The sequence below is a fragment of the Aptenodytes patagonicus genome, chromosome 3, assembly GCF_965638725.1.
Source record: "Aptenodytes patagonicus chromosome 3, bAptPat1.pri.cur, whole genome shotgun sequence".
Classification (NCBI taxonomy): Eukaryota; Metazoa; Chordata; class Aves; order Sphenisciformes; family Spheniscidae; genus Aptenodytes; species Aptenodytes patagonicus.
In genome coordinates, this window is record NC_134951.1 from 58,397,979 (window position 1) to 58,425,565 (window position 27,587).

General features: G+C 40.1%; 1 protein-coding gene across 1 annotated transcript in view; it reads left to right on the forward strand.

The window, feature by feature from the left end:
• SLC35F1 (solute carrier family 35 member F1) overlaps positions 1-27,587 on the forward strand; it is a 253,289-nt gene that overhangs the window by 209,993 nt on the left and 15,709 nt on the right. Inside the window, exons 4-7 of the mRNA XM_076333482.1 lie at positions 2,586-2,745; positions 8,123-8,279; positions 13,446-13,498; positions 18,796-18,950. Of these exons, the coding sequence (XP_076189597.1) occupies positions 2,586-2,745; positions 8,123-8,279; positions 13,446-13,498; positions 18,796-18,950 (525 nt within the window). The remainder of the gene's footprint in view (positions 1-2,585; positions 2,746-8,122; positions 8,280-13,445; positions 13,499-18,795; positions 18,951-27,587) is intronic.

A 27,587-nucleotide genomic window follows, 5' to 3' on the forward strand; every position in this document is an offset into this window, starting at 1 on the left:
GTTGTTCCAGTGATTGATTGTTCTGACTATAAAAAATGTCTTTATTATATTGAGATTAAACCTTTCCTGGTGCAACTTGTACCTGTTGCCTCTTGTCTTCTCCATGTGGCTCATTGTGAAGAGGGCGCCTCTATCTTCTTTGTAGCCCTACTGTAAGTACTGGAAAACTGTGATGAGGTCAGAAAACTGTGTGAGTTAAGCTCACCTGTTCAATGCTGCACTGGGAGGGAATGGGATAGAGGCATTCACACCTTCGGGGATAGCTATGAGCAATGTAAGTAGTAACTGCCTCCCTGCTGTTTGGTGCCACCTTCCCTCTGTCTCCAGCAGAGATGGTGGATGCACTGTATGCTAGCACAGCTAATGAAGAACACACATCCAGCATCTACAGGCATGATGACATGGGCTGTGGATTGAGAGTGGAGGTGTTGAGCTGTGTCCACATCCCATGGGTTACACTAAAGAGTGAGCTTCCCTCAGGTGTGCCACCCATTACTGGTACTTGCTAGGGCTGCGTTGACAAAGTGCAGAAATCCACAGCATATGAGAAATGTGCAGTGGATGTTATCCATGCAGCAGTGACCATCTGTGCTGGCTAGGTGGGCCCCGTCACTCCTCCCAGTGACAGGAGAAGGCCGTGTGCCACGTTGCCCACACCACGTGCCAGGATTTAATGCGTACACCTGGTAGTCGTGCCACCACCCCTCCCTCCCCCAGGAGCTGGCTGCTCCCGGCAGCGCGACTTCTGAAGTTGTTCTTGTGTATGTGGTGTCCTGTATATGTGTGTTTTTACAAAGAGGGGTTACTGAGCGCTAGCTCCGTTATACACTGTACACGTTACAGGCTCTTCAGAGGCAGAGCAGATGCCCTATGCAAGTGAAGGAGCTTGTTACAGTTTGTCCAGCTGTTGTCCCTTTTTGTGTTTGGTCTGTGAAGGACGGTGTTTTGAGGACTGCTGGAGGAAGTCTTCACTGTAAAGAGGCCTGGCCATGCCTTTTAGATGATTAGCTCTCATTTTAAGTGCAGAACCCGCTTTTAGCACGGACTTTTCCCATTTGTAATTTCCCTCATCTGTTCTGCAGTTTTTCGGGACTGCTTGAGCCTCCTGAGAGCAGCATGGTCCCCCTGCTGAACCATTCCTCTTCGGAAGGCTTTTGCCACTCAGTGTCTGGGGAATCTTTGGAATGGATGGGTTTCCACTGCATACTCTTGTTTTTCAAACAAAGTTTCAGGGAAATTATCCTTAGTCCAAAAATTGGCTTTTATATTTTTGCTGATCCCCCAAATTTAATATTTATTACATAGGTATCTCACATGTAAAGAATAGTTTTCTAAGCACTGAAATTCTTGAAATCATCCCAAAATCTTTTTCTCTTCAGATAACGCATGGAGAGACAAAGAAGTTAAAAGGAATGTGATCATTATTTGATAATACTTAGTGTGCTTAGTGGTAAATCACACTGAGAGAGCAAGTAGCAGGTAATAGGCCCAAAGGGAAGAAAAAACAAATTGCATCATCTAAAATCAAGGTAACAACATCTGGAGTAGTTTTCCAGAACTACGGACACAGCCTCCTCCTTTGGTTGTTCCAGACATTTTCATTAGAAAGAAGATGCAACCATATAGCTCTAGTTCCTGCTGTATCAATTGGCATTGAACAGTAGTGTACCCTGCACAATTTGTTAAATCCCATTGTTAGTCCACAGAATCGCGACTCTTAATTGTCTGTATCCTTTTAGGAAGTGGGATTAAAGTCAGGTTTCTTTGGAACTTTCTTACCCAAGATTTTTGTTTCCTGGTGACATACTGATAGCTTCTAAAATATATTTCAATTTGAAAATTGTCCTCTCACAAACATTTGGTGCATTTCTTTTTTTATCACGGGTTCTCTGGGTTTATTGCTGGGTGTCTCTGAAAAAAACAATTAAAGATTGTGTTTCATAACACTTCCTTGAGAAAGCTCTTACCCAGGGTCTATTGGCAAGAAGATTGAGTTTCTTGCACTGCAGGCAAGGTGGTTTTTCATTTTTTTTTCCTTCAGAGGCATATGGGACTGTATTTTCAAGGAGTTAACAGTCCCCACAGGGGGCAGATTTTTCATAAGTATTCTGCTTGCAGAAACCCCTTGATTTATATGGCCAGATTTAATAAATCTGGTCAACTTGTGCGTTATGAACATTCCTGCTAATTGGACCTGAAATGACTGAATTAAAGCACATGTCTAGACTGTAGGAAGAGTGCCCTCAGTCTTTGTCCGTTAATCACCAGAGGTGAGGACCAGATGGAGTGGTGTGGCTTTCTTTTGGCCCAGGTTTCCTTCCCATGGATATGAAATATGCATCTGAATCCAAGAGCAAGGCAGTACTGTTGGGTGTTACCCTGTTCAGCCCTTCTGAACTCATAGAATAGTCATGAACAGAATACAGTCTTATCCTCTGTCTGATGGATGACATAACCACTTGAATACACTTTCTGTCTGGTAGAAAGTGCTATTACAGTGCTCCCCCCTGCTGGAATCTATCCTAGTATTTTATGGCAAAGTGTTAGCAGGTTGATTTGTTGATTTTTCCTCTCTTTCTTGACAGCTCCTAGACTGTTTTGTCATCCCAGTGGTGATACTGCTCTCCTGGTTCTTCTTACTGGTACGATACAAGGCAGTACATTTCATTGGGATTGTGGTCTGCATTCTGGGCATGGGATGCATGGCAGGAGCAGATGTCCTCGTTGGGAGACAGCAAGGAGCAGGTGAGTAAGGATGGATGTGTTGTATGACCAATTGCTGCTCAGAGAAGCCATTGACCAGAACATGCCAGGTTGGGACAAAAAAAAAAGAGAAAATTGGCAAGAAACCCTGTGCCTTCATGGATCCAAAGCACTGCACCATTGAAAGTTGCTTCTTTGTCAGAAGGAACAGAGAGCAAAAATGGGTCAACACTTAGAAGTCGGCACGGCTGTAAACAGACTTGTGTGTGCAACCCAGATCATCCTCTGTGCAGGCCAGGGGGAGAAGCTAAATACTTGTCGTTTCCTTCTGTTTTGGCTTAGTTGTTTGACTGCAAACCTCAGTTGCTTCCTTGCCAAATTGGCTGCATCTTTGAATCATAAGCACCTCTCACATCCATTATGTACTCTTACTTCTCCTCAACCTTGCTCCTTTTTTGTATGGAGGTGGGGTCGCTGGGTAGATGCTAAAAGACACCGAACCTACGTATTAACTGTACCAACTGGGTTATGCACACAGTTTCAGAGTAAAGGTTTGGGATTTGCCTGCCTCACTGTTGAAAAGAACCTTCTTGTGTGTAAAATGTTCTTTTTTATATGCGGCATCATATGAATAATGTGTGTGTAGCTATTAATGCAGACTAGGCAGAGTTAGATTTCATTGATCAACTTCCTCTGTCACATTGATTTCTCTAGTGCCAACCCAAATGATGTGGGAAGGCTGGAAATTCTTTTCAAAGATTGTCAATTAGGCACAGTTTTCATTCTTAATTAAAAGCACTGAATTGTGAGCTGAGCATAATACACTGGGATTTAAAATTCTTGACTCAGCTTTCTGAATACAAATGCAAGTGCTGTAAGAACTACATTTGCCAGGATGCTACTAAATAAAACAAGGGAGTTTGTGACAGTACTCACCATATCTCCCTGCCCCCTTTTATACCTGTCCTTTATCCTAAAAGGATACTTTTAGTTCATTGGTCGCCTCCAGAAATAGCCCTGCCCCAGCGAAAAAGGAAAGAATATACTCTGTACTATGAAATCAGCCAGCCAAAGCTGCATGAGGAATGACTGATTTCAGAGGGATTGGGATTTCAACCCTGGCTTCCGGAGGAAACATCCTGTGTCCCAGTAATCTAGAGAGTAATATGCTAGGGCAGGCGCGTTGTGGATCAGCAGGAGCGTGTGGAGCAATGGACCTCAGCGGACAAGGAACACGTTGAAGAACACTGACACTTTGCCATCCAACTGCAATAATTAGATGTTATTTGCCATATTCATTACTAAAGCACGGGTATAGCTGTTAGGTAAAATTGTCCAGAAAAATCTGTTAACATGCATTATTGCCTTTTAATTCGGACCTACACATGAAAAACTGTGTCCATGCTTATTGCTACACAGAGAGACTGCAGCGGGTTTTTTTAAGTGGCAAAATGATATTATTAATGATGGTGTCTTTAACAGAATAAAATAGATCCGCTGGTTTCATTTATCTGAAGGGGTAAAACTATACATTAAAAATCTACAAATAAAAAGAAATATTGGCAGCAAAATGAAAAAATTCTTGAAACTCTTTGTTCAGGGGTTCCACACCATTTATAGGATATTTCCTAGGACTGGGCAAACAAAAGAAAGGAATACACCAAAAGCAATGATGCTGTATTAGTCCTTTGTAAACTTCTGTGTTTATCCTATATTTTAGGGGACAAGATCTGTTGACACCTGTGTGCCCCTGTTGACCATACTGTTTATGTATTAGAAGTGCCATAAGGCTCTGGTAGGCACCTACTGCATCCAGCAATCTAGCCTGCCAACTCTTACAGTAAGGGAAAATGAATTTAAAATGCATCACTGAGAGATTAACAGGTGTTTTCCAAACCATCTGCAGGAATTAGGTATAATGTGCAGGCATGCTCTCAACTTTCAATAAATATATGGTAGTTTACCTCTTTTTATTATATCCTGAAATGTTTTGCACATTTCTCAATGGGAAAAGCAATTACTACCAAGTACTTTGTGCTCTATCACCTTACCTGCCAAGTGTACCTTAAAATAACATTTTTCTGAACTAATACCCCTGAGGTACCTTGGTACTTGTGCTCCTGTAATACACAGGGGTCTAAGACACAGAGGTCTAAGTGTTTCATCCAGATTTTTCAAAGCACTTCACAGCTTTAGCTTATCACAGTCTCTGAAAGCCAGTCACTTCAGTCCTGTTAATAAGTATATGAGAGTATGTTTAGTCTAAGATGGGACACATTGAGACTGATTTTTAGATATTATGATCATCAGTAATTACAGCCAAAAGCAAACAGAAACACCATTTAATGCTGGGTGTTGAGGTGAAAATGTGGCAAAGTGGCCTAGTGAGAATGTGAAAAGCAATCGTGTCAGAACATAATTCATATTTAAATGATTCCTCTTACACTATAGTGCTATAACTAGTCCCCAGAACATTAACTCCTCTCTGGACTGTATGACTTCTGCTTCCAGAGAACATTAAATATGCTAACAGTGATTAATGCAAAGCGTGTTTTGCCAAGCTATGCCTTATGTTTCTTCAGAAGAATGACCTACGCCATTAAATTGGTCAAGTACAACTGTGTTAACCTAAAAGTCTTTAGAATGTCTCTAGTCAGTTGATACATATTTCCTTAGCAATAAACCAGTAGATGCCTGTGGATTTTACATCCATGAAAATAGGTCTATTAGGATATGTCAGTCTTGGGGGAAAGTTCCAAAGTCAGCCTCTTGAGGAAGCAAAGAAGAAAAGACATTTGACAAGCAGGATGCTAGAAATTATTAGGAAAGAAACCAAAAATATAGTATAAAACATTTTTATGCCAGTATATAAAGTTTTGATGCACTAGCCTCTTGAGTACCCTGTATTACTCTCGTCACTGCATCTCAAAAAGAAATGACCAGAAAATAAGCTTGTAGAAGCAATGGAGAAAGGTGAGAAAGCTGTTCGAGGGCATAAAATGGCTTGAGGATGAAGAGACTGTAGGCAGACTGGGCCTTTTCATCTCCCAGAAAAGGCAAGAAAGAGACAGAATATGGTAAAGGTACGTGAAGTCTTCAGTGGTATGGACAGGGTCAATACAGAGTGATTCTTAAATATTTCTCACAATGAGAAAATTATGGGATGCCCAATATAATTTTGAGGTATCGGCCTTAAAAGCTAAAAACACAAAGTAATTTTTGATAGTGCATGCTTAAACCGGCTAAGTTTCTGCCACAGGGTGTTGTAGAGGCCAAAACTATATGGACTTTACACAAGTTAATGAAGAATCCCTCAGGATCTATTAAGTTTGATGGTCTAGTATAACTTCCATCTCAGAAAATCCCTAATCTGCTGAGAACTGGCTGATAAAAATCCCCCTGTGCTTACCTATTTCTTCATGCTTTCCTCAGCCACCCTGTGCTGCCCAGTGCCAGAGGAGGGTCCTGGGCTAGGCAGACCCGTGCTCTCACCAGATCTTGGCTTCCTCTTCCGGGAAAGCCCTGAAGATTGAAGCTCACCCTCTCCGAGCTTGAGTGCGCTTTGGGGAGAGTCATCGCAGTGTGGTGCTTGGGGCCGTCCCATCTCTATCAAAACGCTCGGCCTCTGAGCCATCCTTGTTTCGCAGATGCAAAAGGATGACATTTTTGTCTCAGCAGTTCAGCACAGCCAAGCTCTAAGGTCAAAAGCTTTTTCGCAGTACTTCCCCGAAGTGTCAGTGAGTAGCTGTAATAAATACCAAATGAGTGAGCTCAGTGAGGGATGATTGCAGCCACTGTGGAACATCAAATGCATCAGGGATATGAAGAGGTCTTGTAAAGTGCTGATGCTTATTTTAAATTAAAGGCATCTTCCATGGCTGATTGCAAAAGAAGGCTAAAAGGAAAATAAGTAACAAATCTTAAAAAGATAAACGGTCAAATATAAACATGCTGTCAGTCAGGGTACATGCAAAACAGAAATTCAGTGAGAGACTGGATGGGTACATGAAAGAGAAATCTAGTAATGTTTGCTAAATACACAGAAGCCACATCTCTGAGCTGAAAAATGTTGGAGACTAAGAGAGTGTTACTGGGAGTATTTTAAACATTTGCCCTGTTCCTATTTGTCCCTAAACAACCTATACTTTTCTGGTACTTATAGCCAACATTGGAGACAGGATACTGGTTAAAAGAACCCTTGGTCTGTCCTCTTATGACCGTTCTTATTTTCGTAAATGTCTTCCCACTGGAAATTTCAGAACTGTAGTTTGGAATGAAAACTGAAGGCTTAAAAGAACTCCATAAAGAAAAATGTTGACAAGATTATTTTGAATCAATCAGAATGTTTGGCTTCCATTTTTATTTACTGCAGTGTATATTTTACAAATCAATAATAATAAAACTTAAAAAGGCAGGAACTCAAAAAGTAAATCAAGAGGTATTTTAAAAGAAAACAAGGTTTCTTTCAAAAAAAATTACAGTCTAGTACTTCAGCATTTCTACTGAACCTTTTCAAAGGAAATTCCATTATATCCAGTCTTTCAGAATACGGTTCTGCAGCAATGTCTGACAGCTTTGTGAAGCTGTAGAAATCATTTAACAAACCATATGTGCAGAGGGAATCGCGTGCATCAGTTTGCAAAGCCAGGGCCTCAGTTTTCAAGCTGGAACTTGATCTTGATCAAATTTCCCTGCAGCCTTCCCTGCCCCCCAATAATAAAAGCCTCCAAGACTTAAAAAGATTTCAAACAGTCTTTGATAATACAATGTTTTAGTAATTATATATACCTGGAGGTACTGAAAATACATCTTGGTGTTCATTGCTTGCATTAGGTACTGCTATGCTAATTGAACCTCTTTTGAAAATCTGTTGTTATCATCACCCTGTCTACACCCCATCCTTCCTCCTCTCTTTCCCGTCAAACAGCTTCATGTGAGAATGAGGTCAATATTGGGGTTGTAATGATTTCTTCACTCATTTCACAGGTACACAGAATTTTTCAGTTGGTTTCACATCTAAATACTGGACATGTTTTAGACTGGTTAGATTTCAAGATGAGATGCAAGCTGCTCTATATAGCTGAGTCCCATTCTGCAAAAAAAGTAATAATAATACAATAAAAAGGATTAGTCACTGAAGAGTGCCACTTGGTTTCTATATTTTTTTACAATTTTTTCAGATTCTTTCAAATTCTATTAACCACAGCAAGGATAATGCTCTCCCTTCACCTCTGCTAGATTTTGCTGGGGTCTTGAATGAAAACTGTTAAAATGACAGAACATTTGCATTCAGCTTATTAACCCAGATATGGGCTACTTAGTGACTGAGGATTGAAATCTATAGGGAAGAACTGGCAATGGTTCTAGACAAAAGATGGTTGTTTTGAGACATTCTGATTTTTCCCCTGTTTATTCCTAGGTGAAAATAAACTGATAGGGGATCTCTTAGTACTGGGCGGAGCAACGCTATACGGCATCTCGAACGTTTGTGAGGAGTATATCGTCCGAAATCTGAGTCGAGTGGAATTCCTGGGCATGATTGGACTCTTTGGTTCCTTCTTCAGTGGAATTCAGCTGTAAGTGAGCAGGTTTGAGCCCCAAGGTCATTCAAATAAGTGCAGCTGTGGCCTCCACTGAGGTAGCCTCTCTTCAAAGGTAGCCATTTCCTGTGGAGAGCAGGTGTCCTCCAGTTCTGGAATTTACATTGGTTTTCATATTTCAGATCGGTGGATTTGAATAATAACACAAATTTGTACCTAAGTACTCTAATTCAAGGGGCCTACAGGAAAGATGGGAACTCTTTATCAGGGAGCGTAGTGATAGGATGAGGGGTAATGGTTTTAAACTGAAAGGGGGTAGATTTAGATTAGATATTAGGAAGAATTTCTTTACTGTGAGAGTGGTGAGACACTGGAACAGGTTGCTCAGAGAAGTTGTGGATGCCTCCTCCCTGGAAGTGTTCAGGGCCAGGTTGGATGGCGCTTTGAGCAACCTGACCTAGTGGAATGTATCCCTGCCCACGGCAGGGGGAGTGGAACTAGATGATCTTTAAGGACCCTTCCAACCCAAACCATTCTATGATTCTATGATTCTGTGATTGGTGTCCTTGAATAGTCATGTGGGGAGGGAGGAGTAGAAGACACATCTTACCACATTGTTGCTTGAAGACAAGTGGATACTTCATATGTTGATCTGATCTGTGAATAACAAAATCTACAACTATCTCTGGTTCTGTTTCATACTTTTAAAAAGACACTTAGATTTCTAAACAGGTAGAAAACACGTCCAGTCAGAAGGTATTTTACTGATTGGCTTGTTCTGTGTAACTACATTATGATATGGCGAAAATAATGAAAAAGCCTTTAAGAAACTGGCATTTTCACTTCAAAATATTTAGTACTCAGGAGATTGTCACATGGATTTCAGGAACTACTGAGTTCTGTCTATATCCACATGATATACCTAATGAGCACCTCACCTGCAAGGCTAAGAGTTGGAAGGTAGCTTCCAGTGTTGTAATACTGTGACTGATGAAAATGTAGTAAAAGTCACCATACCAGATTGCCACATTTTATGCAGATCCATCACTGGTGCTTGTCACACAGAATAACTTTTGATTACTAGTCAAAACCAGGTAACTTCCCTGCACATCTGACTTAGCTTCTAAGAACAGAGACTGATCAAAACAATGACCCATCAACTCCCACTTAATTAGTTCTATTTCTTTAGCCAAAAATCCTGTTATATTTATGTGGGATCTGGACACATGACTTAAAATGATTTCTATTAACCAGCTGCCACACAAGCAGTTCCTTTCTTAAAAATACAGAATTCAAGAGCACGTAAACATGCCTAGTATCTTTGGCTAAAGCATTTTTGTTACCTACAGTGTTCATGGTAGGTAGGTACTAACTGATTCTGAGGGCATCAAAGCAGTGCCCTTGTCTTGCTCTGTGTGCGTAAACTGTCATGTACGTGTCTCACATTCCTGAATTTAATTATAGTGCCATTACCCCTCTTGACCCAAGCAGTTAGTCACAATTCAGGGTCTGTGAGTTATTTTGCTGGGGAGAAGAAGCTAGTGCTGGAACAAGGCATCTTTGTACACAGAGAACACAACTGGAAGGAAGCAGTAGAAACCATTTCTATGCTGAAAGCCCTAAGGTTTTTATAGTCAACCTTTGGCCGAAAAGTTCTTGCCAGCAGGTTTTTCTCCACCGGCCTTCACAGCTTTTTGCTGCTAGTGCTTTTGTGGCACTTTGTGGAGCCCCGACCACACTTAGCTCATATATGTACTTTTTTAACAAGGTGGCAAAAGCTTGCATATCGGGAGAGACCAATAATGTTTCTGCTACTTGGTTCCATGAAGCAATTCAGCATTTTCTTACCTTTACCTGTAATGCAGAGCAGTCATCACATAGTTAAGAGTTCACAGAGGATTAATCTAACTAAATATACCAATTGCTTCAAAAAGAAGGCAGCTCTCCGTGTTACAATTGCAGACTCTTTCTTTGAAACACTACTGGCCACTTTGGTGCAATATAGGACCTTTAGGTCCTATAAACTGAAGTAATCTGGGGAAGGAATGTCTCAAAAATAGGGCCATTTCCCAGCATGCTGGACACAGTGCTGGTCAAAGTTTGGCTGGCATCCACAAAGTGATCGAGGATGGGGAACTTGTGTGCTAATACCACTTGAGGTGTAAGTCTCATGTTCATAGGATTTACAGGGAGCAGTACAATTCTGAAGAAGGGAAAATAACGAAAAGTGCGTAGGACTATGCTGAATGTAAGAAAGGCAAAACAGTGCCCACAAGTGAATGTCCCCTTTATTGACATGCACTGATCTCAAAATAATATAGTAGCAAAAAGCTGTGGTATTTGCCTTTTATTCCATGTGTAAGTACAAATATCTACATAAGTGTGGGTGACTCACGTCGTTCATGCTTCAGCTCTAGTACAGGGCTGTGTCTCCAAGTGGACTTTCAAGAAGTAGGCTGTTGTTTTCTAGAACAGTTTAGCAAGAGTGCTTAATGTAAAATAAACCTCGATAACGCCTGTTGGACAGCAAATGAAGGGCTAAGGTGTCAGGGCAAACAGTGAAGTAAAGGAAGGAGTTGGCTAACTAGCCGGGCATGGTGGAAAGAGAAGTTTAGTGGGTTGAATGTGATTAAAGCAGGGAGGAGCTGTATATCAAAACAAGAGAAAACATTAGTTGACAAGAGTTGGGGATATAGCAACTACCCAGCAAACGGAGATAACGCTGTCTGATGGAATCACATAATCATAGAATAACCTACTTTGTAATGGACCCCTGAAGGTCATCTGGTTCAAGCCCCTACTCAAAGCAACTCAAAGCTAACATCAAAGTTATGTCAGGTTGCTCAGGAACTTGTACAGTTAACTTCTTACCATCTCCAGGAATTGAAATGCCAGTCTTGCTGGGCAACCTGTTCCAGTGTTTGACCAATATTTTTTTTCCTTGTATCTAATCAGAGTTTCCCTCGTTGCAACTTGTGTCCATTGTCATTCATCCTTTTGTTGTGCACCTCCAAGAAAAGTCTGACTCTATCTTTTCTGTAACTTACCCATTAGGTAGTTAAGACAGCAAATTTATTGTCCCGTCCTCCTTCACCCTGGGTTAGCCTTTTCTTCTTTACACTAAAAAAACCCTGCTGTTTCAGCATCTCCTCTTACATCATGTGCTCCAGCCGCCTGACTGTTGTGACAGAGCTCCACTGTACTCCCCCCGGTTTGTCAATGTCTGTCTTATTCTGGGCAGCCCAAAATTGGATACAGAACTCCAGCTGCTGTCTCACAAATCACATCCTTCAACTTGCTGGCCAAACTCTTTCTAACACAGCCCAGGATGCGCCTTCTCTGCTCCAAGGACACATTGCTGACTCATGTTCAGGTTGATGTCCACTAGGACTCCAAGGGTTATTTCTAAAAAGCAGCTTTCTATCCTGTCAGCTTCCAGCCTGTACTATTGCATAGGGTTATTCCACCGAAGGTGCAGGAGTTCATATTTGCTTTTCTTGAACTTCACAAGGTTTCTCTTGGCCCTTTTCTTCAGACTACATTGTGGGTAGTCCACCCATCCAGTCCATACCTCCTGAGTCTCTAAGGATCTTTCGAGAAATCATTTTGGAAGCTTTGCTAAAGTCAAGGTAGGTTACACCTCATCCGCTCATCCATTCCCTCTCCTTTATTTACTGAGCCAATCATCTCATCATAGAAAGCAGTCAGTTTGGTCAGGTATGGTTTGCTCTTGAGAAGTCTGTGCTGTTTCCAGTCATCTCTTCTTCATTTCCTGCAAATGGCTTCTGGGAAGATTTGCTCCATAATCTTCCCAAAGGTTAGCATAAGGCTGGCCAGGTTATAGTGTTTTCTCTTTTTGAAACTGATGTTGCATTTGTCTCTTTTCAGTCATCAGGGACCTCCTCCAGTCACCGCAACCGTTCGAAGATCGTTGTGGTTCCAATTCTTCAGTGAATCTGGCACTACTAAATGGCAACTTCTGGCAAAGTTGCTCTTACCCCTCTTTGTTTCACAGATCGTAATGAATCACAGACCATAGCATATTGTTTTCTACTTCTTTTGTATCGGATAGGCAATAGCATGAAAGCAATGTTCCTACATTTAAGTTATATCAAAATTTGTTTGCCAGAACAAGAGACATTGCAGGTTTTTTTCATTATATTATTCAGGAATTGCTGATAAAAGAAACATACGCCTTATGCATGCAAAGACACTTATAATTTAGTTATTTTGCAGACAAAATAATCTTATTATTCTGTACACAGTATTAGATTTGCCACACATCAGCAGCAAGAAAATGAGAATATCCAGGGTGCAACTCTCTAGACCAGATTAATTTGGAAGGCACTGAGTTCCTGCAGTTTTACTATTAGATTTGGTCTTCCATATACCACCTTTTGTACTAGGTACTTCGTTTTTCGATCTGTATAATTCCATGTTTTATACTTGTTTAAAATATTGTCCAGACTAGCATGCAGAGTTCTGCACAGCAGGAGTTATCTGCAAATCACAGATCAGAGAAAGCGGTTAGCTCAGTGAAGACCTAGCTTGTGAGATACCTAATCTCCAAGGGTCTCTTTGCCTGGATTGGGAAGAGCTGACTTGTTGCCACCTTAGAATTTTCTGGATCTGCGATTTTGATGTTAATGTACAATGCAAGACTTACAAGATGTTGAAAGTGGACTTTTGAGCATGGCCCATCCTTTGCTTTGTTTCCTGACTTTCATTGCTGTGACTATTTGATCTCTCTCAGTGTTTAACAAATCACAGTACTCTCCTCAAAGCCAGCCTGTGAAATCTATTTATTTGACACTGCAGAGCCGCTCTGAAGGGTGAATAACTCAGACAGATACATTATTAATCATTAAAGTTCAAAAGCTTTCAGAATATTAAGTCAGAAGAGTACAAGAGGATTGAACACATACGGGGATGGGCACTTTGGGCAGGTATATAGAGAGCTGGAAATAAACCAGTACAAATTGTATGCTAACACGTCTCATTACTGCCCTGAAGATCTTTCAAATACACGGGCACAGGGATAATGCCAGAGTGGATTAGCAACGTCTGATTGCATTTGGTTCCTGCAGAGATTTTTTGTTATAAGGTTATTTATGTTGTTTTGTCCAGCATTTGAATTGAATGAGTGGAAGTAATTTAACTTCTGTTCTCTTCCATCAAATTTTGCCTTCTCTTCTCTTACAGTGCAATCATGGAACACAAAGAGCTGTTGAAAGTTCCCTGGGATTGGCAAATAGGTAAGAAAACACTTTACCTCATTGAAGATAGTTGCTGAAGGAGGCGTGGAGACAACCAGTGTTTGGGGAGGCAGGCAGAAAGTTTCACAGGGGCCAATGTTTGTGACTTTTCCGCCAGTTACTGCCAAAGGTTGAACCACATGCCTCATAACCTTTCTTAAATGATCTGTCCTCCCATTGCCGTATTATGCCTTCCTTGCACCACTAGGTTAAGCATATGAATGCCATAAGATAATTATTCAGACAACCGTGAAGTAAAACAATAATGGGGTTCCAGTTCTAAGATTCAATGCAACACTGGGACAAATAAATGAGGTAGTCATTAAGAGCCAAACCTTTTCAATGAATGCCAAAGGAAGAAAATGGAACCTAACAAAAAACTGTAAAAGTACTTGCGGTGCATATTAGCCCCATAGACTCATTTCCAAGGGGAGCATTTCTGTATGCAAATGGTTAATTGCTTTCCAAGTAGTCTTGGTGGAATGTAGCGGATGTGTCTTTTAGACAAGTTTAGGTAGCATCGTGCACAATGAAGCTCTTACAGTGTTTTGCTATGCAGTGGATTGCATGTTCCCATTTCAGTTTGGAAGCTGAGTTTATGATCTAGGACTCCCTTCTAATTAGCCCAACAAATTATTTGCTTTAAAAGCAAATCAACATTTAGAGGAGTCCCTGTAATCACTCTTTTACTATTTATGACAATAGAAAAATAAAAGAATACTAATAGTATAGAGCTGATATACTTAGGGGATTCAAGCTTTGGCAATCCATTGACAATAGCTTGTACCTAGTTTCAGAATGAACATCAAAGTGACAGCTCAGAAGTGTGCAAAGGCAACTGATTATGTGGGGAGTCCCTGAGGACAGGGGATACAAGTTACAGAATACACTGTTGTTTTTCTTAATTTAGCTCACAATTTCCTCTCATGGTCATAAACCTTAAAAACAATGCACCTTTCACAAAACACTGCACCTAGAAGTCTTGGAGTTTTGATGGTTGAGCTGTAAAACTAAATGACAAATCAATTTAAAGTGTCTATGGAGAAACACACTCAACTGTGTACTATAAGTGTATTAGCCTTCTTTAATCTGAGATAATTAGCATAATTGCATCAGTGTTTGTTTATACTTCACAATAAGGAGCTCAGGGACATAATTAATCTGGTACTGATGGAACTAGCAATGGTCATAGTGAATTAATCTACTATCCATGTAAATGTCATATTTACTTCCATGGGAGTTCCGTTGTAACTCAGTATCAGTGAAATGTGCTATTAAAATATAGTCTTACTTGGTCTGTGATGCCATTAAAATGTCACTGAAAGTTAGTTACTAATTCTGAAGAGTCCTTACACTTCATAAGGAGGAGATCATCTTAGCAAAAGCATCGAAGATATGTACTTGTTTTGTTAGAGCAATAATTGGAAATGTGGAGCAGTTGAACATGGATTAAATGGTGACAATTATGTGTAGTTTTGTGTTCTTCCCTGGCTTCCACTGCACTTGGTGTGCTTTCCATTGCATTGGCAGTGATACAAGGTTGTCAAGTAGTGATTGACAAATCTATGTCAGGGTCTTCACAGCCTTGTCCTGAATAGTTATCCACTGCGACAGACTCAAACCTGCAGTCCAGCAGAGTTAAATCATCAGCCTTCTGAATGGTAGTGATAAAGTCACAGCAGGCAACCTAATAAATAACTCAAGGTGGCCTGTTGCCATCTGCCATAATTGTGCTATTAAGAATGGATGAGCTACCTTTCAACTGATGTAAAATGCAAATGATTTTGGAATATAAAGATCTAAAGCCAATCTGTTATGTCTGTCATGTTTAAAACAGGCTGTTGCCCTCCTGGTTTTAATTTTGGAAATTCCCCTGATAAATAGCATCATCTTCATACTTAGTATAAATCAGTGTAGCTCTGTTTGAATCCTTGAAGCTTTAAGTATTAATACTTGCTGACAACCTGACTGAAAGGAGAATGATTATACTGTTCTGACTGAGTGGTTTCATATGAGACCATGACACATTTTGTAGAGTGATACGTGAAATAATAACAAATGAATTAACATCAGTTTTATTTAAAAGAAAAGCTAGTTTGAATCTCCAAGGAAGTGTTCTGTGCTACAGGGGGGTTGAATATTTCTGAATGGTCTTTATTCCAAGAAAACAGCATGAAAAATCAAAACTGATTCCATTTCATCCCAATGAAACGATAGCTTTTGGAGTAAAAACACGAAGGATAAAACATGCAACATTCAACTGGCATGCTCAGGAGCTAAAACAGAAGTTCCCAAGGCATGTTAGTCTTGGTGGTACTTGGGCTACTTTAGAGCAGTCCCTGGGGACAGATCCTGCCCATCTGTGTGAAGATGTCCAGTCTTAAGACAAGTGGGGAGATACTGAGGGGTTGGGGCTTGTTCAGCTTGCAGAAGAGAAGGCTTCGAGGAGTTACCTACAAGGAGGTTATCAAAAGGACAGAGCCAAGGTCTTCACAGCGGTGCGTGGCAGGAGGATGAGGGACAACAGGCGGAAGCTGAAATGAGAGATTCAGACTGGATAAAAGGAGAATCTTCTTCACACCGAGGACAGGCAGGCAGTGGAGCAGGTTGCCTAGAGAGGTTGTGCGGTCTCCATCCTCAGAGGTTTCAAGACCAGGCTGGACAAAGTCCTGAGCAACTTGGTCTGATCTCATAGCTGAGCCTGGTTTGAGCAGGGTTTGAACTAGAGACTTCTGAGCTCTCTTCCAGCCTGAATCACCCCACGATCCTATGATCCTAAGTGCCCAGTTCAGACACTTATGAGGCTTTCACACCCAAACAGGCAAAACTGGTGACCTTACCCATCAGGGTGAGCACTGACAGACAAGATGGGATTCCTTCCACCAACTTTAGATATCTGGGATGTGGACATCTGATTTAGGTAGACTCCCTTTATCATCAGCAAGAATAAACAGGCATGACAGAAATAATACTATGCTAAAGCTGGTGTGTAAAAGATGTTGGACAATCTGCACCCTAAAATCTCCCGATCTCTTCATTGACCACCAACCCTCAGTATGTGTCAAGAGTTGGGTGTAAAGAATCCCACCCACAGCTGCCTTCATGCAGATTAAGCCTTCGGTTCAGGATAATGCCAACACATCTGAAAGCAGTTACGAATTATGAGCTTCTCAAGGTTTAACACAGACCAGCTGATCAGCAGATCATTACAAAAGCACCTCCTAATTTACCCAGTTGCTTCCTTCCAGTGCCTGCCACAGGCAGTGGGTGCTGGTGGCTCAGTGCCTGGTTAGACACAGGTCCCAGCACCTGGGACTGCAGCACTAGTGGTGATTCTCAAGGCTGCAGGGGTACCCAAGGAAGCTGAGGCTCCAAGCCTTTGATTTAAAACATATTTTTAGTCTGAAAACTGGCCCTCTAAGAAGCAATATCTGAAAATCATATGATGTTATTTCCTGTTTGCTTATTGTCACCACTTAATGCCATCCAGCTGGAGGGTATTACATGTATTTTTAAGATGTAAATGAAATGCCACTTCACATTCACCTCTGACAGGACAGCTACAGTTTAAGCAATTTTTTACTGGAACTGAAATGCCCTTTGGAAAAGCAGCCTGTGAAGTGCATGTAGTTGGCTGCCAAAGAGTATAAACACCAAGGCAGTACCATAAAATTATACTGTTAGTTGAGAGCGTAACCCAGCAAAGCACCTGAATATGTGTGTTAAATCTAGACTGACTAGCAGGGGTGCGGTGGATCAGCTGGTGGTTTGCAGACTGTACTTTGAGAATGCTGACTTCGGGTCCAGAATGGCTTTTGCGCCTGACCTGTTCTTGATTTAAGCCTGGAAGAAAAGCTGACTTAAAGCTCATGTATGCAAACAATTTCTCATTGATGAAAACTACGCTCCATTTAATGCAATCATTTACCTACTACAGAAGAGTTGCAGAGTTTGCATAAAACAACTCTTTCAAGCGCTGCCTAAGACTGATTCCGTTGTTACCCATATACAATGCATACCTTAAAAATTTTCTACCTGTTATTAAAAGCAGTTCTTACCATGATTATCCACATTCTGAATATAAATTCAAATTCGTTATCATGCCATAACAATTGATACACAGACACTGACATTTTGTGACTGCTGTATTTGTTTCAGATGAGTGTACACTTAGTTCAGATGCTTCTAAGGGACTCAAACTATCACAGCTGATTTGTCCTTTAGATAGCTTTTCGAAAGAGTTTTTAACTAAGTGGATTCACAAGCAGATACAAATCATATGGGCTTCCCCTCCCCCCCCTTCTAATTCCTTTCAGGACTTTGGCAATCAGATTTTCTGCAACTTTTAGTCAGTAACAACATACTCTGAAGAGCTGGCGTGAGTCTAAATTTAGGCTTGTGCACATAGCAGCTGGGAATTCTGCAGCATATGACAGCCTAAGAAATATCATTTGCATGAGTGCAGATGAGTGAAGTGTTTGCTGGTTTTTTAACTTCGTATTGATTAATTTGCCTTGGGATTTATCAAGTAATAACTGAAGCAATGAATTCTTTCCCAGTAAGTTATTTAAGTTTTTAAATGAAATTAGATTTTTACTGTAATGTATTTCTATTATATTAGTGTCTAACAATCTAATTTGTGTGAGGCACTCTGTAAACATGTAGCAAGAAATAGTCTCAGCTCCAGAAAGCTTTCTTAAGGAAGGCAGACAAGAAGTGGTAGAGGAACAGAAGCACAAAACTGTGAAGTGATTTATCAGGTTTGGTGGCAAAATAGGACTAGGACCTCTGTCATTTGAGTGCTGTCCTCATGCATTCAGCCATTGGCTCATTAACTCCTCTGCAAATACTTTTGCATTCATTTTTTGGGTCCGTTCCCAGAAAATATTGTGTGCTCCATCCAACTCAGCTGAACTCAGTTGGTGTTGGGGACATTCAGCTCCTTAAGAGACTAGAGTTGATATGTCCAAATGCATCATTTCATCCAAATTTATGTCGGACATGAGGTATTCACTAGTAGTATAAGACACCAGTTTAAAACAGCACTGATAGTATGGGGACCACAGTGAGCAGACCTTGTGTCCACTGCTGTAGGTATGGTTTTCACTGGTTTTCATATATATTTAGAATGATGCTCTTGTCTATATACATATGTGTGTGCATCTTAATAACTTGAATCCATGTTTTTCTGAAAAGCATTCTTCATCCTTTTCTAAAAACACAGCCTTCTTCCTCCCAGCACAAGTCATTTCTGCAGGCTATGGAAGGTCACTTTGCTTCTTGTTTCTCTTCTGCAGGCTTGTTGTATGTTGGCTTTAGTGCCTGTATGTTTGGCCTCTATAGCTTTATGCCAGTGGTCATAAAGAAAACCAGTGCTACTGCCGTCAACCTCTCCCTACTCACAGCTGACCTGTACAGCCTCTTCTGTGGATTATTCCTCTTTCACTACAAGGTATGTGGAAATGAGAGATGTATTTGGGTAATAGCTGTAAGCCTGAAGAAATGCCAGTGCAGAACAATGAAACAAAAGAAGCCTCCAAACTTTGCTACATCTACAGAGTAAAAGTGCAGATTTTTTTATACTTCAGGCTTCCCACACCAAAACCAGTTTCATTTTATGATTTCCAGTTGTTAAAGACAGCTCATTTGGTCGTCTTGTTACAAGTTTTAAGATTTGAGTACCTGTTCATCAGCAACTGTATCACTAATTTCATTTTATTTATCAGAGGTAACTTTCAACTGCTGTGACCAGACCCAGGGTGGCAGCGTGACGGGAAGGACTCTTCCAAAAATCCCATAGAAATTTGTTGCCCAGTAACAAGGTTGTTTCATTCATGCTAATTCTGAATTTGTTACTCGTAATTGTCCATGAATTACACCTTTCTTGTCAGCCAAACCAATGGCTTGCCTGTTAGTGTAAACGTCAAAATGTGCAGCAGATTTGTGTTGAAATTAAACTTTTATCTCTCAGGTCCTCTAATATTTACAACATTGTGTTGTACAGGCACACATTTGGTCTCCAATTGCAAGGAATGGCACTTGATTATTCACAAGTATCCCTCCCAGTGTCCATCATATGAAAGTAGCATCAGGGTGCTCTAGGCGATTGCTTTGTACCATCATTTATTCATAAGAGGGAGGTTACCTGATAACTAAAATGGTGGCCCAGAGAAGTGTTAGGCAAATGAAAGCCTTAAAATACTGAGTAGCTAGCCAACCCTAAACAGATTTTGTGATACTAATGGTACCTGAATGAATCTGAACAAGACAGTGAAAGTTCAAAGCTTCAGAGTCCAACATAAAATTGGTTTTCGCTATTGCCTTTTATGTTGTTTTTATGGCTTTAAGAATTTTGCAGACAGAAGAAAAGCAAGTATAAAACAAAAATTTTACTGAGAACACAGTGTAACGGTTGTCTGCTGCTTTGCAGGTCTGTCTTATGGTGATTTGGTTCCTAGTTCTTTCTGCCCCACACTTCAAATCCAAAGTGTTTGACATTAGGTATTAGCTGAAAATTGTTATCCCCTGTTAATAATATTATTTGGTACCCATAGCAAAATGTATTTAGTGATGTTAGTCCACTGTTTCTAAGAAGAATGCCTATGTTACACAAGAAAAGACAGACAAATTCAATTCTTAAAACAGTGGTGGTGGTGTTTTAGCAAAATCAAACTGTTAGAGGTAGAGACTCAAAAGGCAGCAGGGGTTGGATGGCTTTGTGTTCAGCATTGCTCAAACCTGACAAGAAAGGCAATTTTGCAAATGCAAACCTTAAACTTCAGGCACTTGAAAGGCAGAACGTGCATAAAAGGTTTCAGTTTTTCCCTGTGTCTAATTGTTACATTGGTACATTGGCAGAGCTAGGAAGGCAGAATTTTCAACCTCATCGACCCTCTGTCTTTCTACTGTATGTGCATGTCAGCTCTCGACCACAGTGCCACCTTGGCCTCCCTTTAAGACCCATACTGAAAAAGTGCTCAGGAAGAGAAGGCTCAGAACTGGAAGGTTTTCTGGTTGAAAGCAAGGTGTCATCATCTGTCCTGATAAACTGGTTGAGTTCCACCTCTGAAGTAGCTGGTGGTCCCCTCTGCACCTTACTCATCTGATTAGAAAACTGTTTGAAAATCTCATTTGCCTGCGGTTAACTGTATCGTGCAATCTTCTTCAGAAACTCTTATCAAACTCTTACTTCAGCCTATGTAGGTTTTTTACCTCCACTGCTCTCCTTGGGATACTGTTTCAGAACATCACTGCTCCAGCAGTTAGAAATCTTCTCATTTCCAGCATAAATTTACTTGTGCCTGGTTTTGATCCACTTGTTCTGCCGAGAGTATCCCTTAGCGTGAAGAGTGCCGCTGTCTCCTTGGCATTTTACTCCATTGGTACATCAACAGAGAGCAATCATATCCTCTCTCAGCCCCTAGTTCACTAGTCAGAGCAAGCCACACTCTTACCTGTTCCCCCGAGCAGCTCTCTGTCCTTCTTTGCACCTCATCCGATTGGATTTCATCCTTCCTGAGATAGTCCCTTCAACTCGAGAAGCAGGAAAGATCCCTCCAGCACCTGGTGCAATGCTCTGTCTCTCCATTTTTTCAGGAAACGTTACACCCTAAATAGTAAGACTGTATTTACTTTTTTCGTCACCGCTTTTCCTTGGTGGTTTGCACTCATCCTGCAATCCATGTAACTCATGTGTGTCTTTTCTTTGTTCTTCCCAGCTGAAGTGCTGATAAGGAGAAAACCTTTGTCAGGACCTCGTGGAAGGGCCTTTACCTGAAATGTAGTATCAACTTCCCGAGCTGTCAGTGTCTCCTTTCATGCCCTTCAAACTTACATTGCAGAGGAAATTTGAAAAGAGAGGCTATATTCAGGGAACAACTAGATTTAAAAGGCCACTTAATTATCTGGTTACTTCTTCTGTTACCATGTTTTTATCCGTAGTCAGATCACCTCCGCCTTTTCTTTCTGGTTTACTATCAGGTGTCATTTTATATGAGGAAGTAGAACTGTGAAATGTGCAACTTGCACTCAATAATGAAGTCTAATATGTTAACATTAAATGATCTAAATTAATTCCCCTCCTAAGACTGCGTACTCTGTGCTTGTTTTCTAGCTTATAAAAAGCTGTTCCGTTCCCAGCCCAGCTGTACGTCTCCTTCAGATACACATCTGCTTCTGCTTATTGCTGTGCTGGCCAATGGGCGAAGCCCCACTTCACTGGGAAGCAAATGGTTTTATGCTGAGCGGTTTAGTGCCCCTTGCAGAATATAATTTTATGAGGCTTTCAAGAAACAGTTATGATTTTTTCCCTGTGCTCCTACTTTTATCACCAGACAGGTTTATTGCACCTATAGCAGTAAATCTATGAAAATCCATGGAAAATGGAAGAAATGAGTTTAACTGGGCTTTAGAGCCTCTGAAACCAAACTGAGGGGAAGATTGCGTTTGAAGTGTTTTGATTCATTAGTGTTTCATTTTTTTATAATACAGACCTGCAACATCATGACATGCGGGACAGTGAGTTTATAAACAGCTGCATTTATATTCTTACCCCCTATGCAGATATCTTTATAGCACATTGAACAGTTCCCAGGCCCGTGGAAGCTAGAAATACAGTGTGTTAACTTGACACAACTCTGGTGATACACTCGTAATTCAAGATGTTAATTGTTCAAGGTGTTGTATTAAAATGTAATGATTTATGACTTTCAATTTGAGATAGATGACTGGATTGTAGTGCATCATTCTTAAAATTATCTGCATCCCCCAAATAAAAGCTCTCTTTTCAGTTCTTCAGTAATCAATAATTGATTCCAAATATTCCAGTGGATGGGGAAAGGTGTCTGGCCTCTTTGGTGGCTGAATATTGTCCACTGCCGTAGTATTTAAGTATACAACTCCATATCTTCAATCCTTTTTTTAAATTCTCACCATATTTATATATTTTATGCAATTTTGATGTTCAAAACTTTCCTAACTATCTGTTCTCATTTCACCTTCTTCTTAAGCACAATTAAATTATCTGCTTTGAAAAACAAAGGCCATCAGAGTCCTAAAACTTAACAAGTTGGTAACAGGTTTACATGATGGTAAACAGCTTGGGAACCAAACAGGAAGATGCGATACAAATGTGAGATATGCTGTGTAGAGGGATGTCTAGGCACAGTGTGGAGGAAATTCAATGTTCTGAGTAACAGGACTGTCCTTGCCCTGTCAGAGACTGCGATAGCCGTTCTTTGTCATGGATACACTGACACCAGTGGTGCTGGGAAATTCAGGGCTAGCTCTCCGGGTGTACAGGGTTGGAGCTTTTGTGTAACTTAAGTTATTTTTTAACTTAGGACGTGTTCTTTTTCACATTTTAGTCTCAGCCTTAGCTTTATTTTTATGTGGATTTTTAAAGTTCGTACTTTTCATTTGCAAGCCGTTTGTTGTGCTTTAGTCATTCTAAACAAATTGGGTTCTCACTAAATAATCTAAGTAGTTTATTTTATGTTTTCCACCAACTAGAGCATGCATACTGATTGTGTTCTGCACCAGCAGGTCGAGTCACACTATATTATATCATTACCTAGCAGGCCAAGCACAATTATATTCTGCCTCAGCAAATTCATTCATTATTTTATCCAAGATGCAGCTCTAAAAATTCAGAATTTCTGGATATAGTAACAATTTCCAAATGAAGAAAATGCATGTATTTCATAATAAATCAAGGAAGTCATATATCTTGATTTAGAATCGTGGAGAGTACCTGTGACAAAGGACTTGGCTACGCAGATAAACATGATACACAAAACCTTTCAGCACTAGAAATCTGAAATTATGCTAGCTGAAACCTTGCTTGCTGATGCTTACTGATGCTTCTAAAAATAACTTTTCAATGCTAATTCCCTCCAATGGAAGGGAGCAGATGACAGCCTTCCCGTTACATCAAGAAACAAGCCATAAAAGAGAGTGGTTTTTAACATAATGGAGAAGAGGGTGTGCAAGTTGGGAGCAATAGGTTCCAATTTCATTTTTGCCAGCACAGATCCTAAGCAATGCCCACGAATTGGGGATTTACATAGACTTCACTGAGATGAAAATTTGGCTCTTACTGGAAACAAAGAAGAATTAGGAGCCTCCATTAAAAGAATGTCCTTTATCATCCTCATCCAAATCACTGAAGCCAGTATGAGCTTTTCTGCTGGCTTCAGTTCATTCTCGTAAATTAGGAAAGTCTGCCACTCAAGGAATAATGTTTAAAAAAATTCAGTTTCATGACTGTGGAGATAAAGACCATGCCTCATTGTGACTCCATATGCTTCACACAGTCCTTTTTTTTGTTAGTGAAGGATGGATATGATGTCTGTGGTTTGGGAGCAGGAGGTAGAATTGGTTCAGTTTGGGGGAGGATTGTTTGTTTATTTGATTTTTACTTGGCAGCCATCCATAAACACCTGAGAGACTTTTCCCAATCATCTGACCAAGCTGAGAAAATACTTCAAATTATGTTCTCACTTTTTTTATAAACTTAGCTGCAAGTATAAGCTGAAGTCAGTAAGATCCTTCTCTTTGCTTGCAGTTGTTAAGGGACTGACACCTATGTATTTTAAACTTTGACAGTGGTGATGTCAGTTGTGCATCACTATTTCTAGTAGAGCAGGCAGTGCAGGCTAAACAACTATTTTTTACATTATTACTTCTTCAGTCATACACTTCAGGATATTTTCCTGATGAAATTGGATATACAAGCTGCTTGACCCATAAACTCTCTGTTTGAACGACGTTTAATCTCACAGGGCTTTTGTCCTGGTGAAGACTTCTAAGCCTTTGATAATAATGAGGATAAATTATATCACTAGTGAATTCTTTATGCCATTGGTAATGTGCAGAAACCTACGTGCATGTTTCCCTTTCTTTTCCAGAGTACTAAATTTCTTACAGTGGGTTCCCTCTCAACAACTCTGTTCCCATGAAGCTGTACTGTCTGCATGCCCTTCATCTAAGTGGCATTTTTAAAGCTTCTTTTTCACATTTCTTTAAATTTATTTATTTAGTTGGTTAGTTATTTGAATTTCCTCCTCCAAATTATAATCAATTAGAAAACAGTTAGGTGTCTATATTTGAAGAGCTACCTTGAGGTCAAAAGGAGTTAGGTGTGTCTTTGGTCACACTTGAATGTATATTCCTGTGACAGAAAGGGCCACATCCGCTCACCCTTTGTCTGAGGGTGCCAGATGCCGTACAATAAAAAAGCCATGAAGTAAAATGACAAAAAAGAGTAGAAGCTAGAAAATGAAATTACTCCTACCAAGATGTTGCACAGTCTGACAGTAGATTTTTAACAACACAGCACAGATATGGCAGCTTTCTGAAAATAATGCATTGTTAAAAGGATATCTTTTCCTTTCACAGTGTTACCTTGCAATAGATTCATTAGTTGCAAAACATGAACAGGGAAACACGGATATTCACTGTTTTGAAGCCATCAAAAAAGAGTGTAAAAGAAGTGGCATTCATATTACAGAAGTTGCAATTAAAGCTTCAATTTCAATAATATTTTTTCAGACACTAGCTCATCATAGATGTCAAGTTTTGTAAGTTGTTTTCAGGGCTTTTAGCTTGGGATTATTTTTTTTTTTTGGTCTCGTGTTAAAAGACTGCTCACAGCAGAACTGGTTAGGAGTTTTCTAGCAAAATACGTTTTTGCTGGAAATGCCTAATTATCAAAACAGAAATGCTAAGTGAAAACATCCTGTTTTCAGTATGGTCCCAAGGAAACACAGGCTGGCATTTCTCTCAGACCCTGACTGTTGTTTTGCCCGCTCATCTAAGAGGTTGCAGCGGCACATGGTTTCCAATGTTTTTAGCCAGGTATTATAGGACTGGAAGATCTCAGGCACAAGAAAACACAAGTTGCGCAGCTCATGGATTCTGGAAGCCAGAGCACAAATCTCAGTTCTGCATTAGGCAGCCCAGAACCCCAAGAAGGAGCTTTTAAGGCTTCCAGGCGTCTGCCACGGAGATAATCCTGGCAGCTGCAGCCAGCAGTTGCCAGAGTTTCCAGCAAGCATACTTTGTTTTAGAAACAACAGCTTTAGGTGTTTCATAAGAGAAGCAAATGCAGGATTTCTGTTCTTGAAAGAGCTTCAGTTTCTACTTCTCATCTCAGTTTAGGAATTTTCTTATTTTCTTTAATTACAGAACAACAGTTTGGTTTCCTAGCCAGGACCTAGTTCATAATTACAGCAAGAGAACAGCCAGGAGTTGATCTACCTACCTATGCATGGGTTTACATTCTCTTAACTATGTAATTTAGATTTCTTAATATTCTTAGTGAATGCTTGGTTAACACGGTTTACTGACAACAGCACTGTTCTGTGCCTTGCTACTCCACACCTGGTTGTCAACTCATAGTATGGTTTTTGGTTTTTTGTATCAATGATTAGATGGTCATAATATTTCTTTTCTTTCTCCATTTCTCCCCCCTTTTTATTGTGTATAACTTTTGAATCAAATCTTTTTATGTCTCAGTATCACATCTTCCTGCATAGCTTAAGTGTTAAAACGTTAAAAGATTTGTTTGCAATTTCAAAAGAGCTTTTCAGTTTGACACATTTATACTCAAATACCTGCATAAGGTAGGTATGGAAGTAAGTTTTCATTTGTATAAAAGGTGTTTGAGGCCAGTTGAAACTCATGTAATCACTAAATAGAACCAATTTCAAACTGAAGTAAGAAGTAGTTTATACTGACAATCCAACCAGGCAGGGGAAAAAAAAGCACCACTATGTGACTGAGTTCTGCCTTTGGTCATAGTGGATAGCAAATTGCCTAATGGATGTTGACTACTCAAAAGAATACATGAAATGAAAAAAGAATGTAAATGTTAACTGTAGTAAACAAATGTGTAAAATCAGCCTGTTCACAGTCAGTCCCCAGAGAAGGAAAAGAGACAGTGTGTCTGCCTGCGCAATCTACTTAAATTGATGGTCAGACTTGCAACGAACCACTTAAGTGCTCTGACCTACAAGGCACTGGGAAAGTGGTTTACTTACTTTATCGTGAGAAGTTGTTATTTTTCAAACAAAATCATGAACAAAGGTTTTGAGTCCTAGCATAGAACCTATTAGTTTCCTCTAATTTTTTATACAAAATGAAGAGGAACCACAGGATTGTAAGTCCAACATTGACATTTCCCTATACAGACAATGTTATGCTGAGGGTTGGTAGTGCTTTCAGTTGTTATAAAATACTCTTTCTTAAGTGTCTTGAACAAAGAATTGTCTTTGGAGAATGAGTTGAACATGGATAAATAAACAGGAATTTGACCACTTGAAGAAGATAGTTCACATCACTGTCATGGGACCTGAATTTTCAACACGTTGAGAATGCTGAGTCCATCATCCCCAAGTCTTCATTGCTTTCTTAGCAGGGGTAGGTAAGGGGGAGCAGTGTTTAGGGAACTAGTGAGAAATGGTTAGGGAATTGGGGGGTGTGTAATTCAGGATGCTGTTTCATTTTGTATGTAATTTGAAGTCACTGCTGTCTACAGTCAGAAGAGGCGATCCCACTAGTCTCTTCTGTCCTCACCTTTGCTCCCAGGCTCAACAACGCTCCAGACACATGAGCACTATAGCAGCCAAAGGGAGGCAACAACATTATACTGGTGGAACATGCAACAGTATCCTTACATTTAGCATAAGTACTCCATCCATCAATCATTTTCATTTGGAGTTAATAATTGGATATTATTAACTTAAAGAAATGGAAAAAGCCAAGTATTGTAACAACGGGCTTTGAGCACTTGGAGAAAAATAGCAGTCATCTCAAATTACCTTGTTTGAATTTGTTTTGTGTTTCAATATAAGGAAAAAGTTGTTCAGAGATCTCTTAAATATACCACAGAGTATATTATGAAGTTTAATTCTTACACTCTGAAGGAAATAAATAGCGTTTTGGAAAAAGTAGTGAAGAGTCATGTAGAAGGTAAAGGTGAAGTGCTTACAATTCCTACCCAATATGAAAGTGCAGACATATTAGCAGAAATCTTCCTGTTATTGGAAATAATTAACTCTTGAATGATAAATCTTCAACAGAACCATAT